This window comes from Papio anubis, chromosome 9 (genome assembly GCF_008728515.1).
Source record: "Papio anubis isolate 15944 chromosome 9, Panubis1.0, whole genome shotgun sequence".
Taxonomy (NCBI): Eukaryota; Metazoa; Chordata; class Mammalia; order Primates; family Cercopithecidae; genus Papio; species Papio anubis.
In genome coordinates, this window is record NC_044984.1 from 49,337,314 (window position 1) to 49,352,727 (window position 15,414).

Genomic DNA, 15,414 nt, shown 5'->3' on the forward strand with positions numbered 1-15,414 from the left:
AAGATTAAATAATACATATGACAAGTGAGAAGTCTAAGAAGAGGATCTGGACTAAAGTGGCTGATAGGATCCAGGTGCTGAACTGTACCCTCCTGAAGTCAAATAACACCCCCAACACCTGTACTTGCTGGCCTGGCAGGAGCTTCTCTTGTTGTGAAGTGTTTTGGAGTTTAGACCTCCCCAGACCCACTCAAAGTCCTCACCTCACTGTTCTTCTGCAGGAAGTCCAGAGTTATGATCTGGGTGACAGAGCGAGACAGTGTCTCTTAAAAAAAAAAAAAAAGCAGGCTGGGTGCTGTGGCTCGTGTCTGTAATCTCAGCACTTTGGGAGGATGAGGTGGGAGGATCACTTGAGGCCAGAAGTTTGAGAACAACCTGGGCAACATAGCAGGACCTCATCTCTACAAAAAATAAAAAAAACATTAGCTGGGCATGGTAGCACATGCCTGTAGTCCTAGGTACTCAGGAGGCTGAGGCAGGAGGATCAATTAAGCCCGGCAGGTGGAGGCTGCAGTGAGCTGCAATTGTGCCATTGTACTCCAGCCTGGTTGACAAAGTGAGATCCTGTCTCAAAGTAAAAAAAAAAAAAAAAAAAAAAAAAAAGCAGATCCCTGGACTGTACCCTCAGAAATGCTGTGGAATTAGACTTAGAATCTATATTTTTTACATGGATGCAAGGTGATTCTGATGCTGGTGGTCTACAGACCACATTTTAATAAGTACTGATTAAGAGTTAGCGACCTGCTCAAAGGCTCACAGCAGGAAGTACTAGCTTTGAATCCAGGATTTCTGCCTCCCAGACTCCCAGCTGCTGCTGGATACATCTCACCAAAGCTGCCTCCTAAGCCTTGGTTTCTCATTGTAAATGGGAATGGCAATTCCTTCCCCGCCTCCCTCCTTCATAGGCCCATTGTGAGGATAAAATGAGGTAATGTAGGAGAAAGCACTTTTAAAAATGTAGAGCTGGCAGCATTGTTAGCGATTATGCAAATACATGCAAATGAGTACCGTGGGCGTGGCTGCTCACTTTGGGAGCCAGTGCTGGGATGTGGGTTTCAAAAGGTGGGTCGAGAAGGGAACTGGAAGAACTTTGGTGATGGGCATTGACCCCTGGGGAAAGTTTTTGTAAAAAGGGCCAAATGAAGCAGAAGGCTGGGGTGGGAATCTGGGGGAGAGAGAGAACTATAGGCAGAAGAAGAGACCTTCCTTCCTTTTTGGGTTTTATGTCCCCAGATTTGAGGGCCCCTGGCAATGGGGACTGATTGGCAGAGGGAAGCCCCAGCTTGTGCCTGGGCACCAAAGGCAAAGCATACCTCTTTGTTCTGTGATCTCTGGGCTGGGTACTCTGGGAGATACTGGCTCATAGCCCCTTTCCAGCTCATTTAGCTGGGAAAGCCTTTTATGATATCTCGCCTCTGTTCCTCCTCCCTAATGAAGCTGGAGCTGGGGCTGAGCTTTACTAAAATCATCCTCTTTCTTGTTAAACAACCTGCTGTTTCCACTTGGAGATGGTGCAGCAGGAAGGCTGGAAGTGAGATTTGAGGATAGCCCTCCAACTTCTTTGCCACTTTCCCTTCTGTCCCATTTGCTCTCAGATGTGTTGTCCAGGACTGCTAGGCCCTGAGGTGAGAACTGGCCTGTGATGCTTCCTGGGGCTGGCTATTTTGGGCACCCCGATTCCAAAGCTGCTGAGACCCTGGGATTCTAGAGCTACTTCTGTTCAGGAACGCCATTGTTCTCCCTCCCCCGGCATCCCTGGGAATTGATGCTAATTTCAGCCTCTGGTCCCTGACTCATTCTCTTCTCCTCCCTGACTCATAGGGTGACCTTGGGTTTTTGAAGCCCCTCTCAGTGGGGAATTAGGATGGCCACCATTTCAGCCCCGGGTTGGTTTTAGGTGGGTGGGGCAGGGTGAAGGAAAGGAGAGAAAGGAATGTTTAACTGCTTTCATTAAAATCACCATCTGAAGAGCTTTGTTTGCTTTGTGACTGCCTGGGCTGAACTCACCAGACTTCTAAGAAGTCTCCCAGTTAATCATCAAACCCCAGAATTTGTAAGTGTAAAACATGAGGTGATTGTTCCTTCAGGCAAAGCATCCAGTGAGTGAGATCCCTGGGCCCACCCCACCACTTTTATCCTGGAGGAAGCTTCGGTGGGGACAGAGGCCGGGGGTGGGCATGGTAACTCTGTCAGAGGTTCTCTCTGGTGTAAGACTGGAAAGGCAGGGGTTAACCTGGCTTTATCCTGGTTGATGGATTCTGGAATCATAATCCATTAGCTTTGCCTGCATGGAGAGAGGCCAGGCGAAAGCATTCAGATTTGTCTTTGTTCTGTGCTTTTGCCATCCCTGCCAGGCACAGAGGGGCTGTGGACATTTAACCCCCACCCCCCACACCATGACCAAGAGACAATGAAATACTCTTGGGGGCTATCTTGATTGCTATTGACCCCAAAGCCCTCTCCCATGGGGGAAATAAGCAGTTTCAACTCTTGATTATTCAGGCTATGGAACAGATCATCCTAAAAACATAACTCCAGGGGCTTGTACCTGCCTAATTCTGCTGGGCCCTGGCATTTTAAACAAGACTAAGCACTGACTAAAGAGCAGGTTTTGAGAGGTTAGCTGGTAGTGGGGATGATGGAGTCAGAAAAACCTGGCATTAAACTTTGGGTGTAGATAATACAGGCAGTGGCAATAGCCTGAGATTTAAAAAGGAACATTAGCTGCTATTATTATTAATGTTGAAATTATTAACTGTTTACGAAAGACTGAGGATGTTTCTGTAAAATGTACCTTATTAGGGGGTATCCTGTTCTCATGATAAGGTAGCTGTGCCTAAGCAGCCTCTCTGTATCTGCTCCCTGCAGGCTGCGCTACATGGTGAAGCAGTTGGAGAATGGGGAGGTAAACATCGAGGAGCTGAAGAAAAATCTGGAGTACACAGCTTCTCTGCTGGAAGCCGTCTACATAGATGAGACACGGTGAGAGAGATCGACAGACAGAGAAGGAGAAAGATGTCAGACATAGTGTTCCAGAGAGAGGGGTTAAGACAAAGATAGACACGTGTGGCATGGACAGAGACAGGAAGAAAGAGACAGGGTGGACCAGATATAAAGAGCTCTAGGTAGTGGCTGGGCACAGTGGCTCATACCTGTAATCCTAGCACTTTGGAGGCCAAGATGGGTGGATTCTTTGAGCCCAGGAGTTTGAGACCAGCCTGGGCAACATGGCGAGACCCTCTCTCTAAAAAAAAAAAAAAAAAAAAAAAAAAATTAGCTAGGCATGGCGGCATGCTCCTGTAGTTCTAGCTACTTGGGAGGCTGAGGTGGAAGGATGGCTTAAGCCTGGGAGGCAGAGGTTGCCGTGAGCTGAGATTGCACTGCTGCACTCCAGCCTGGGTGACAGAGCAAGACCCTGTTTCAAAAAAAAAAAAAAAAGAGCTCCAGGTATCCAGGGAGAAATAGTGGTAGTAGAGATAAAGAAGCAGAGGCAAACAGAGAGATGCAGAGATAGAGACAAGCACAGATATCAAGAAGGACAGAAGACTGTTTCAGAGTTGGAAGGCGCCTTAAAGCTCATCTATTCTAGTGTGGAATGCCTCCAGACGTTGCTGCCCAACATGGGAGCCACCATCCTGGGTGGCTATCCAGCACCTGAAATGTGGCAAGTAGGAACTGAGATGTGTATGTAAAATATGTGATGGATTTCAAAGACTTAGAAAAAAGAATGTAAGATATATTATTCATATATATATATATGTTTTTTGTTTTATTTTTGTTTTTGTTTTGAGATGGAGTTTGCTCTTGTTGCCCAGGCTGGAGTGCAGTGGCGCCATCTTGGCTCACTGCAACCTCCGCCTCCAGGGTTCAAGCAATTCTCCTGCCTCAGTCTCCAGAGTAGCTGGGATTACAGGCGTGCGCCACTACGCCCTGCTAATTTTTCTATTTTTAGTAGAGGTGGGGTTTCTCCATGTTGGTCAGGCTGGTCTCGAACTCCCGACCTCAGGTGATCTGCCCGCTTTGGCCTCCCAAAGTGCTGGGATTACAGGCGTGAGCCACCACACCCAGCTGGTGTCTCATTAATTTATTTTATAAGGCTGGGTGTGGTGGCTCATGCCTGTAATCCCAGCACTTTGGGAGGCTGAGGCAGGCTGATTGCTTGAGCCCAGGAGTTCGAGACCAGCCTGGGCAACATGATGAAACCCTGTCTCTATAAAAAATTAAAGAATTAGCTGGGCATGGTGGTGTGCACCTGAGTCCCAGCTCCTTGGGAGGCCGAGGGGGGAGGATCACCTGAATCTGGGAAGGTTGAGATTGCAGTGAGCTGTGATCACACCACTGCACTCCAGCCTGGGCGATAAAGTGAGACCCTGTCTAAAAATACACACATAAACACACACACACACACACACACACACACACACACACACACAAAATTGGTTTCATGTTGAAATGATATTTTGGAGGTACTAGGTAAAATAAAATTTATTGCTGGGCACGGTGGCTCACGCCTATAATCCCAGCACTTTGGGAGGCCGAGGTGGGTGGATCAAACTGAGGTCAGGAGTTCAAGACCAGCTTGGTGTGGTGGTAGGCACCTGTAATCCCAGCTACTCAGGAGGCTGAGGCAGGAGAATCGTGCCACTGCACTCTGGCCTGGGCAACAGAGTGAGACTATGTCTCAATAATAAATAAATAAATAAATAAATAAATAAATAAATAAAATAAATAAAATTTATCATTAAAGTAAATTTCATCTGTTTCTCTTTCCCTTTTTAATGTGGCCTACTAGACAATTTAAAATTTCATATATGCGGCATTTTATTTCTATTGCATTTTATTTCTATTGGATGGTGCTGCTCTATAGCATCCCTGAAAGATGCATTCCATTTCCTGCTTAAATGCTTTCATAGTTGGGATGCTCACTGCCTCACACAGAGACCTGTTTCATTATCGGAGATGTTAGAGAAATAAAAAGATATAGAAAAAGAAAGGAAACAGGGTTGAAGACAGAGAGAGAGCTGGCATGAGAGTTACTAAATGTGGGGTATGACTGGGTATAGGGTCTCTGGGCTGTGGAAGCACCTGCTGTCTTTCCTCTGTGACTCCCCTTCTGGGGTCTCAGGCAAATCTTGGACACGGAGGACGAGCTGCAGGAGCTGCGGTCAGATGCCGTGCCTTCGGAGGTGCGGGACTGGCTGGCCTCCACCTTCACCCAGCAGGCCCGGGCCAAAGGCCGCCGAGCAGAGGAGAAGCCCAAGTTCCGAAGCATTGTGCACGCTGTGCAGGCTGGGATCTTCGTGGAACGGTGAGGCTCGCCCACACTCAGCCTCCCTCTGCCTTTAGCTGTGTCCCTCTTTCCCAGCCACCCTGGTCTTCCATGACCACCAGCCATATGATCCCATGGCTCATCTCCATATCCCCAGCTGGCCAGACCTCCACTCCCAGACCTTCATATGTGGGCTTCTTCTCATTGTTCTCTCTTAGGATGTTCCGGAGAACATACACCTCTGTGGGCCCCACTTATTCTACTGCGGTCCTCAACTGTTTCAAGGTGATCTCTGGGTTTTTGGGAAAGAGGAGAAGGTTGGGGGATGGAATAGCCATTGGGACTTCTAGACCCTGTTTATGGCATGATTTCTGCCTGCCTTTTTTTTTTTTTGAGATGGAGTCTCACTCTTGTCACCCAGGCTGGAGTGCAGTGGCGTGATCTTGGCTCACTGCAACCTCCGCCTCCCTGCAAGCGATTCTCCTGCCTCAGCCTCCTGAGTAGCTGGGATTACAAGTGCCCACCACCATGCCCAGCTAATTTTTGTAGTTTTAGTAGAGATGGGGTTTCACCATGTTGGCCAGCCTGGTCTCTTGACCTCAAGTGATCTGCCCACCTTGGCCTCCCAAAGTGCTGGGATTACAGGCATGAGCCACCGCGCCCGGCCTGCCTTCCCTTTTAACTGTTGTTCTCACATTCGTCAAAACAGCTTTTGCCCACTCTAGGAGCAAACTCCTGACTTCCTGTCTCTCCCATACTGAGGGATATATGGGAAGAAAGAGGCACACTTCACCATCTCTTTGCTTTCCTATTTATCAAGACTTTGTACTCATGGGAAGTCCTTCTTGAAGTCTAACTTCAACCCTTGCTGCTGCTGGAAAGCAACATAATCTATGGTTTCTCCACAGAACCTGGATCTCTGGTGCTTTGATGTCTTTTCCTTGAACCGGGCAGCAGATGACCATGCCCTGAGGACCATTGTTTTTGAATTGCTGACTCGGCATAACCTCATCAGCCGCTTCAAGGTTGGGCAGCATCCTACCTGTACCTGCAGGCAGGATTCTCCACTCCCCTCATGCCTGTTCTAAAAGCCTCCCAACAAACAGATTCCATAGATCCCCTCACTCAGTCTCAACAGCAGGGAAGTCTCCCCACGCCCACGCCCAGTCTACCTTTTCTGTCACTTGCCGCAGTCTTAGTTCCAGACTTCATTAATTGCTTTCTAGGGGGAGATTCTAGGTCTGCAACCATCTAGCCTGGGATTCTGCTCCCTCTCGCTTTGCTTTTTCCCCCCAGCTTGTCCTCCCTAGGCTGACTTGCAGTGTGGACACTGGAGGCCTGGAGTTCAGATGCTGTCAGCCAGTGCCCTTTGGGACTGGAATCCATGTGTTTCCTGGATAAAACTGACCACTCCCTCCCCTGTCCCCCAGTTCTGGTCTCTGTGCAAGGAATTTTATGGAGAAGGTCAGCTCTTGATAGGCTGGGGTGGGGTTGTATGACGGGGGGACGATGTGTGAACTTCATTTGCTCTTCAGCTTGTCTGGATGGGAAGAATTATATGAGAGTAAAGTCCTTCCTAGATCCTGTGCCAGGAGGGAGCATCTTTTGGGAGGGAAAAAGTGCCAGGAGAAAAAAGAAAACACTTTCACTGGAAAAACCACATTTGGAAGTAGAGGGTGAGGGAGGTTGAGGAGCCATAATGGGGATATTGGGTCAGCACTTTCGGGAGCAGCAGGTGTTTACGGTGAAGGGAAACATGGATGATCTGAAGGGCCATAGAGGGGCGGTCAAAGGAGTCCAGGTGGAGAGTCCCCTCCCAGGCCATCTTTGGGAGGTCATTCCATCCGTCCTCTGCCTCCACTTCACTAGAACAAATTATTTGTGCATGTGAGCCCTTCCTCCACCCTTGACTCCGCCTTTTACAACTCCCTAGGGAGTTTCCAAAACTTTCCTGAGATGCTCAGTTGAAATTTTCTTAAGTGCCTTCTGGAAGCCTGTTCTGCAATTTTACTCTCTTCTTTCCACTCCTGCCCTCTCCCGGACAGAGAATAGCAGGGCTGTCTTTTTCCTAAGACTTTTCCCAGCTCCTGTTTCTCCAAACTGGCTCTCAGACTTCAGTCACTAGCTTCTCCTAAAGTCTGCCTCCTTACCTGAAAGTACTGGGTTTGGGGGACCTCAAGAGTAGCTGTTTTGGGTTGGGTTTGCCCAGTCCCAGTCTGCTTTGCTCCAAGGCAGTTAGAGGAAGGAGGCGGTGCTTATTGTTTTAGTTTTCTTTGATGGTAGGGCCAGTAGCAGCTGCCCTTCTCAAACTCCACATTCTCTTCCTGGGCACCTAGCCCCTCCCCTACTCCTCCCTTTTTCTTCACTTCCCTCCAGGGACACCATGGCAACGCAAAAGCAAGGGCAGTCGTCATGGAAACAGTCCTTTAAAATTTCCTGAATTTGGGGCACAGCCCTCCAGGGGTGCGGGTGGGGGATGTTAGGGTCTGACTGACTAGTGGTGCTTCTTCTGTGTCTCTGTCACTGTATTGCTCATCTCTACAGAAACCTCCCGAGTCCTGAACCTTTGTCCCTTCCTAGCCTCCAGAGATTCAGGGACAGATCACTAGTCCTGTCCTCTGGGAGCCTTGAGCCTTCTGAAGGAGGCAGACATACCCTAAGGGTGTATACAGAGACAGGGACCGAATTCAGAGTAGCTGGACAGAGCTCTGGCTCATGGTGCTTTTGTGTGTGTGTGTGGGACTGAGGGTGGGGGTACTGGTGCATGTAGAGGGTAGGTGGTCAGAGAGTTTCTCAAAGGAGAGGGTAACCCACATCTGGCTGGAAGAGTCCTCTCTAGGTCTTCTTCTTCATTCCCTTGCTTCCAAGCCCTTCTTCATGGTTTTAGATTTGGGGATGGAGTGGGGTAGTTGGAAGGTAGGAGGGAAGTTTTCCTTTTCTTTGAAATCTCCAGGGAAATAATAATAATTATAGCTATTCTTTAGAGAGCATTTACTAAATGCCTTGTACTTATCTCATTAATTTCCAGGTCGGTGGTATTATCTTCATTCTGCAATTAAGTATCTGAGGCACAGAGGGGCATGTGACTTTCCAAAGTTGCACAGCCAGCAGGTGGTAGAGGCAGGATATGAGCCAGGTTTACCTGACTAGGTCCTGTGCTCTCTCCCTATGCCACACTGCCTTCTACAGAAAGCTGAGGTTGTTGATCTTGGTCTGTAGTCACCACCATTCCTGCAGATCCTTGATATACCTCCATTTCCCCCACCCCCCCCGCAGATTCCCACTGTGTTTTTGATGAGTTTCCTGGATGCCTTGGAGACAGGCTATGGGAAGTACAAGAATCCTTACCACAACCAGATCCATGCAGCTGATGTTACCCAGACAGTCCATTGCTTCTTGCTCCGCACAGGGATGGTGGTAAGTGCCCTGGAGATGATTCTTCTGTGATTCAGGGCCTATGGCTACAGAACTGGGAGGTGTAGAGTGTACTCCCATTTCCATTTCTCCTCTTTGGTTCTTCTTGGGCACTCCAAAGCCTTTGCAGAGTCGAACTGGATTAAACTCATTCTAGAGAATTCCCAGGTAGACTAAAACTTCTTGGACAGTGCTAGGGACATGTGCTGGGATGCAATGGGAATGTTGCAGGTTCGGATGGAGGAAGGTCCTTGGCCATTCCAAGAGCTGAGAAACCTGGCTGCATTAGCCAAGAGCTGGCCTGGAAGCATGGAAGGGATGGGATGAGTGGTCTAGCCTGTGTGTGGAGGTTCTTGGGCAGTGACCAGCAGGCATCAGCCCTCTCTTATTCTTTCTCTTTCCTCCTGTAGCACTGCTTGTCAGAGATTGAGGTCCTGGCCATCGTCTTTGCTGCAGCTATCCATGATTATGAGCACACGGGCACTACCAACAGCTTCCACATCCAGACCAAGTGAGGGGTGGGGATGTGGCAGGGGCAGGAGAGGCCAAGCGGAGGTGGGGGAGGTTGCCAGAGTCCCTTTTTACAGGGGGTGGTCATGATGACCTGTGGCTTTGTAGGTCAGAATGTGCCATCCTGTACAATGATCGTTCAGTGCTGGAGAATCACCACATCAGCTCTGTCTTCCGACTGATGCAGGATGATGAGCTGAACATTTTCATCAACCTCACCAAGGATGAGTTTGTGTGAGCAGAAGCCAGTACTTGGCATCCCTAAGAGCCTCCCTTACCACAAACCCCATTTTCCACTTCCTGGACCTCCTGCCCAGCAGCACTGAGGGGGCCGATCGCTTCTCTTTTTATGTCCACTCAGAGAGCTCCGAGCCCTGGTCATCGAGATGGTGTTGGCCACAGACATGTCCTGCCATTTCCAGCAAGTGAAGACCATGAAGACAGCCTTGCAACAGCTGGAGAGGTGGCATCTGGTGGGGTGTGGCTGGGGCCAGGCCAGAGGGAGGGCTGTGTGGACTGGGGGGTATACACAAGGGTAGTTGGTGTGCCAGGTCTTTACCTGGATGTAGAGACTCCACTGGCTCCAGGTATCCGACTGCATCTCTGTGTAAGTGTGGTGTGTGTGTGTGTGTGTGTGTGTGGCCTTACATTTACATACACCCTAGGCAGCTGATCCACTGGAGAGTGCTTTGGGCTGGGAATCTAAGATGGGGGTTCTCATTGCAGCTCCAGGACAGGCTTACTCTGGAATGTTGGAAAATTCATTCGACCCTTCTGGACCCCAGTTTTATTACCTCTGAAATGGTGGAAATGACATGCCTCCCCCAACAACAGCTTGCCCCTATTTCCTAGTCTCCTAGGGCTATTGGGAGAGTCATATGAGGTTTAAACAAATGCACAGAACAAATGCCATAATTGCATCTAATGCTGCTTAAAAGTGGGTGGGAATGTATAAATGTGTGTGTGAGTGGACTCTGTGTGTGTCCTGAAGGTGCGTGTTAATCTCTGTGTATGGTGTTTATGTGTGGGAGAGTATGCAGTGTCATAGCGGGTCATTGTTGAGGGTATAATAATAATTATTACTATTCTAAATAATATCTACTGAGCACTTATTATGTGCTAGACACTCTCCTGAATACTTATTTGTTGTTTGTCACTTAATTCTCAGAACTACTTGATATGTCGTAGAGTTGTTATTTCCATTTTAGAGTTGAAGAAAATGAAATATGGAAATTTTAAGTAACTTGCACAGTGTCACACAGCTAACATGTGGTAGGTATAGATGTGAACCCAGGCCCTTTGATTCTAAGAGCCTGGGCTCTTAGCTACTAACCTGTGCTGCTACCTAAACATACGTAAGTGTGTGTGTGTCTGTGTGTGTCGGGGGTGTGTGTGTGTGTGTGTGTGTAGCTTTGGAGGGTGTTTGAAATTATGTGAGGCCAGGCGTGGTGGCTCATGCCTGTAATTTCAGCACTTTGGGAGGCCGAGGCAGGTGGATCGCTTGAGGTCAGGAATTTGAGACCAGCCTGGCCAACATGGTGAAACCTTGTCTCTACCAAAAAAATACAAAAATTAGCTGGGTGTGGTGGCATGTGCGCCTGTAGTCCCAGCTACTCAGGAGGCTGAGGTAGGAGAATCACTTGAACCCAGGTGACGGAGGTTGCAGTGAGCTGAAATTGTGTCACTGCACTCTAGCTTGAGCAACAGAGTGAGACCCTGTCTCAAAAAAAAAAAAAAAAAAAAAAAAACAAAACAACACCACAAAAGAAGCTATGTGATAGGGTGTGCATGGGAAATTAGGGAATGGTCCAGGTTTCCTTTTCCTAAAAGATCAGTCTCCCTTCCCTTGCCACCCGCCCCAACCAGGATTGACAAGCCCAAAGCCCTATCGCTCCTGCTCCATGCTGCTGACATCAGCCACCCAACCAAGCAGTGGTCGGTCCACAGCCGCTGGACCAAGGCCCTCATGGAGGAATTCTTCCGCCAGGTAGTGTAGCATCTTTGCTTCCCCTGTGCCTATGGGGGCCTTCTCTCCCCTTTTGCCCTCTAAGTTCCCCACTTATACTCCATATCCTCCTTTTGCTACCTGTAGTCTCTGACCTGATACCAAATCCTTGGGGTAAAATCCCATTATCCTAAAAGCCTAACAATAGTTGCATTTCATTTGCATATATTTCATTTGCATGTATTTCATTTCCAGGTCAACATTGCAAAAATTTCACACAACCCCCCACCCCTGCCACCTGCCACCTGTACCCCAGATCTGGTAGGTCTGAGGTATCCTCTCCAGCTTTCCTACCCTGCTCTCTCCTCTAGGGTGACAAGGAGGCAGAGTTGGGCCTGCCCTTTTCTCCTCTCTGTGACCGCACTTCCACGCTGGTGGCACAGTCTCAGATAGGTGAGTGTCCTCTCCTGCAGGAAGGGGAGGACTGGGAAGGGGAAAAGATACTGCCTGGGTCAGGATTGCTCCAAGTCCTCAATCCCCCAAACCATTCTTCCTGTAGAGGAAAGCCTACTGTGCTAGAGCATGGGCTCCTGGGATAGGAGGCCAGGGGCTGCAATGGCAGGGAGGAGCTCTCTGGGGCACCAAGACATCATCCCAAAGCCTGCCCCGCATTGGGAAGTTTTCAGCCCCAGGTTACCTCTCCGGCCTCTTTCATAAGGAGCCAGGGGTCCTGGCCATGCCAGCTGCATCCTCTGCCTAGCCCTCCAGATAAAAGTGAGACATCTCTATGGCATTGCTCCTCCACTGCAGGGTTCATCGACTTCATTGTGGAGCCCACATTCTCTGTGCTGACTGATGTGGCCGAGAAGAGTGTTCAGCCCCTGGCGGATGAGGACTCCAAGTCTAAAAACCAGCCCAGGTGAGGGTGGCTGGGGTAGCCAGCTGTCCTGGTTCCGGAAGGCGGTGGTAGGGAGGGAGTTGGACTCACGGAGAGGACCGAGTCACAGTCGTGGTGGGGTGGTGGGGAGGCAGGCTGCTTCGAGCTTGGGAGTCCCTCTGCCGTCAGGGGCAGAAGGATGGGATCAGAAGGGTGTGACCTGTGCCTGTGCTCCCCTTGACCATATTTTTGTTTCTTCCATTAGCTGTCTTTACTGCCTTCTGGAGAATCTTGTTTTAATTTTCCTTCTACCAGGAGGGAAGATGTGGAGAGGGAGGGGTGAAATGAGGGGGAGAGGGACAGGGACTTGGGGAATAGCTAGTAGAGGAAAAGAGGAAGACAAAGTTCCCTGAACCTTCTCTTGGTCTTCCATGAGTGGGCTAAGGTGGTTCTGGAGTGGGCTGGGTCTTACCTCTTGGGGCTGTTGGGGTGCTCTGCTTCTAGCTTTCAGTGGCGCCAGCCCTCTCTGGATGTGGAAGTGGGAGACCCCAACCCTGATGTGGTCAGCTTTCGTTCCACCTGGATCAAGCACATTCAGGAGAACAAGCAGAAATGGAAGGAACGGGCAGCAAGTGGTGGGCACCGTGGCAGAGGGTGGGGGTGAGAACTTGTGTGGGTGGATCATGGAGCACCAGGACGTCCATTTTTCTTAAGCTCCTGGGGAAACCCTTCGCCGGACTCCTTGAGTGGGGAATGGAGCTGATCAGACCAGTTAGATCACAGGAAAGACTGGCCCAGTGACCTGGGATGTTCTAAGAATGGGGGCTATAGAGGTGATAGAGACAGCCAGATATTCCACAACCCAAGGGTCCATGTGCACACCGTGGTCCCTGTAAATGGGGCCCCTGCAGATTTGGCTAATTTGGTGGCCCTGGCTGGGAAATCTCTTCCTGTGTGAGGGGGTGGTAGGGTGGTGTAGCATGGCTACAGAGGCTTGTCCCAAGTGGGGATGGGTTGAATGTAGTTCAGCTTAAAGGCAGGTTGATGGATGAGAATCCCTTGTTTCTCCACATACTCCTTGGGTTCTGGGGAAGAATGCTTCTTGGCCTAAGCTCAGCCTCCTTTATGCTCCTCTACAGGCATCACCAACCAGATGTCCATTGACGAGTTGTCCCCCTGTGACGAAGAGGCACCCCCATCCCCTGCTGAAGATGAACACAATCAAAATGGGAATCTGGACTAGCCCTGGGGCTGGCCCAGGTGAGCCTGTTGTGGTGGAGGGCATAGCACAGCTGGTGTCTATCGTGGCATCTTTGTTGGGTCGTCTCTGGGCTCCAACAGATGTGACATTCTCTCTCCCTCTTTTGAGCAGTAAAATGGAGGGAGTGAAGACATAGAATGGAGCCAAAGTGTGGGTGGAGCAGGGAAATCCTCCCACCCTCTTCTGTCCCCAGTCCCTGCGGGAAGAAAGGAGGTAGTTTCTCAGAAAGCAGCAGAACAGTGTGGGCCCATGCCAGGTGACAGCTAACCTGCACCGCACCTTAGGGAGAGTTAGGGAAAAAGGAGCCCAGCCAGGGCACACGGCTCAGTGAGGGCAGCTAAACATGACTGCGACTTCAGCCCCTATTCACCCCCTTGGCTAGGCACCCTTCTGAAGGGCATTTTTTGCACAACTCTACTCGGGACTGAGTGAGGATCAGGACTTGGAGAAGGAAGGTCAGGTTGGAGGTGAAGGCCAAGCTCAGGGCACTGAAGTTCCTGCCTCTTTCCCCAGGTCTTCGTTGAGTCCAAAGTGTTTGATGTCATCAGCACCATCCATCAGGACTGGCTCCCCCATCTGCTCCAAGGGAGCGTGGTTGTGGAAGAAACAACCCACCCGAAGGCCAAATGCCAGAGATTTGGGGTTGGGGAAAGGGCCCCTCCCCACCTGACACCCATTGGGGCGTACTTTAATGTCCCGGCAGCAAGAATGGGGAACTTCAGGCTCCCAATGGTCACTGTGCCCATCCCTCAGCCTCTGGATTCTCTTCATGGCCAGGTGGCTGCCAGGGAGCGGGGAGCTTTCTGGAGGCTTCCCAGGGCCTTGGGGGAGGGTCAGAGAAGCCAGCCCCATGGGACCTCCCCCATCCTTTTTGCCTCCAAGTTTCTAAGCAATACATTTTGGGGGTTCCCTCAGCCCCCCACCCCAGATCTTAGCTGGCAGGTCTGGGTCCCCCTTTTCTTCCCCTGGGAAGGGCTGGAATAGGATAGAAATCTGGGGGTTTTCAGAGCCCTATGTGTGGGAAGGGGAGTGGGTTCCTTCAGGGCATGGTACCTTTCTAGGACCTGGGAATGGGGTGGGTAGGACATCCTCTTCACCCCAGAATTGCACTGCTTCAGCCCCATCTCCAGCCTGATCCTCTGCAATCTTCCTTCTCTCCTTTTCTGATACAGTGACTGGGAAAAAAGGAGCCATTGTGACCAGGGGCTGCGGGAGGCCTTCCCTGGGACCTTCCTTGGGACTGGTCTGGGACCCTGGGGCTTGTCACCTGCCCTGGCTGAGTCCTGAGCCCTTTGCCTCCTTCCTCTCGCCTGGGGCTAGGAGGCTCCCATCCGACCAATGTCTGTAACGTGCTTTGAGATCTCCCCAGCAAAGCACCTTCAGGATGTATCCACACCAGCTGGGTTAGGGTCAAGGGTGCCTGGGGAGGGTGAGGTATAATCCAGTAATCCTGCGTTGCTAAAACAGAGGGTCTGTCCCCTCCTTTCCACTTCCCCGAACTGGCCCAGCTGCAGGCACTAAGAAGCTCCTCCCCTGAGACAAGTGAGGGGTGGTGGGTGAAAGGCAGATGGAGGAGGGGCTCAGGGCTGCTGCCTTCCTGTCCTCTGGAGAGAACCCAGCCAGGCGCGGTGCCCCTTCCTCTCCTCAGGCTCCTCCTTGCCCCCACCTTGCCCCGGGAAAGGCCAAAGTCCAGGTGACTGCCCTCCTTCTTTCCTGTAAATACCAACCATGCATTTGTACAGTGGGCCCTGTTCATGCAAAATCCATATCCATGGTCTCCTAGACCTGCTACCCTGATACTTCCACCCTACCCCACCCCGAGTAGGGCAGAGATGCATGTGACTCACCCCTGCCCTTGGTCTCCCAGACCCCTGCTATAGCCAGAGAACAATAAAGAAGGGAGACCAGGCCTGACTGTGTGTGTTCACTGGGTGCAAGTTGACCAAGCATCTTCACATACATACGCTCTTTCCAGCGGGACAAAATCTGGGTGAGGTGTTCTCCCTTTTATATATATATACACACACATTTAGGTATGTATCTGGGCAAGCTGAGGCCCAGGAGGAGGCCCCGAGGGCTCACAGTAGCTGCATGGCAGAAGTGGGACCTGACGCTTCTCAGGCTCTGCTCTTTCCTCT

The 15,414-nt window shown here is 50.4% G+C and overlaps 1 protein-coding gene across 4 annotated transcripts in view; it reads left to right on the forward strand.

The window, feature by feature from the left end:
• PDE1B (phosphodiesterase 1B) overlaps positions 1 to 15,187 on the forward strand; it is a 30,637-nt gene extending 15,450 nt beyond the window's left edge. For 3 of the 4 annotated variants that reach the window (XM_003906507.5, XM_003906508.5, XM_021923264.2), the window contains 14 exons: positions 2,869 to 2,982; positions 5,126 to 5,308; positions 5,488 to 5,554; positions 6,178 to 6,294; positions 8,546 to 8,686; positions 9,094 to 9,194; positions 9,302 to 9,427; positions 9,555 to 9,656; positions 11,060 to 11,180; positions 11,510 to 11,591; positions 11,949 to 12,057; positions 12,520 to 12,650; positions 13,155 to 13,275; positions 13,790 to 15,187. In XM_003906507.5, coding sequence (XP_003906556.1) covers positions 2,869 to 2,982; positions 5,126 to 5,308; positions 5,488 to 5,554; positions 6,178 to 6,294; positions 8,546 to 8,686; positions 9,094 to 9,194; positions 9,302 to 9,427; positions 9,555 to 9,656; positions 11,060 to 11,180; positions 11,510 to 11,591; positions 11,949 to 12,057; positions 12,520 to 12,650; positions 13,155 to 13,258 — 1,498 coding nt within the window. In that variant the 3' untranslated portion in view covers positions 13,259 to 13,275; positions 13,790 to 15,187. The remainder of the gene's footprint in view (positions 1 to 2,868; positions 2,983 to 5,125; positions 5,309 to 5,487; positions 5,555 to 6,177; positions 6,295 to 8,545; positions 8,687 to 9,093; positions 9,195 to 9,301; positions 9,428 to 9,554; positions 9,657 to 11,059; positions 11,181 to 11,509; positions 11,592 to 11,948; positions 12,058 to 12,519; positions 12,651 to 13,154; positions 13,276 to 13,789) is intronic. The other variant, XM_021923265.2, reaches the window with a different exon arrangement.
• The last annotated feature ends 227 nt before the right edge of the window (positions 15,188 to 15,414 follow it).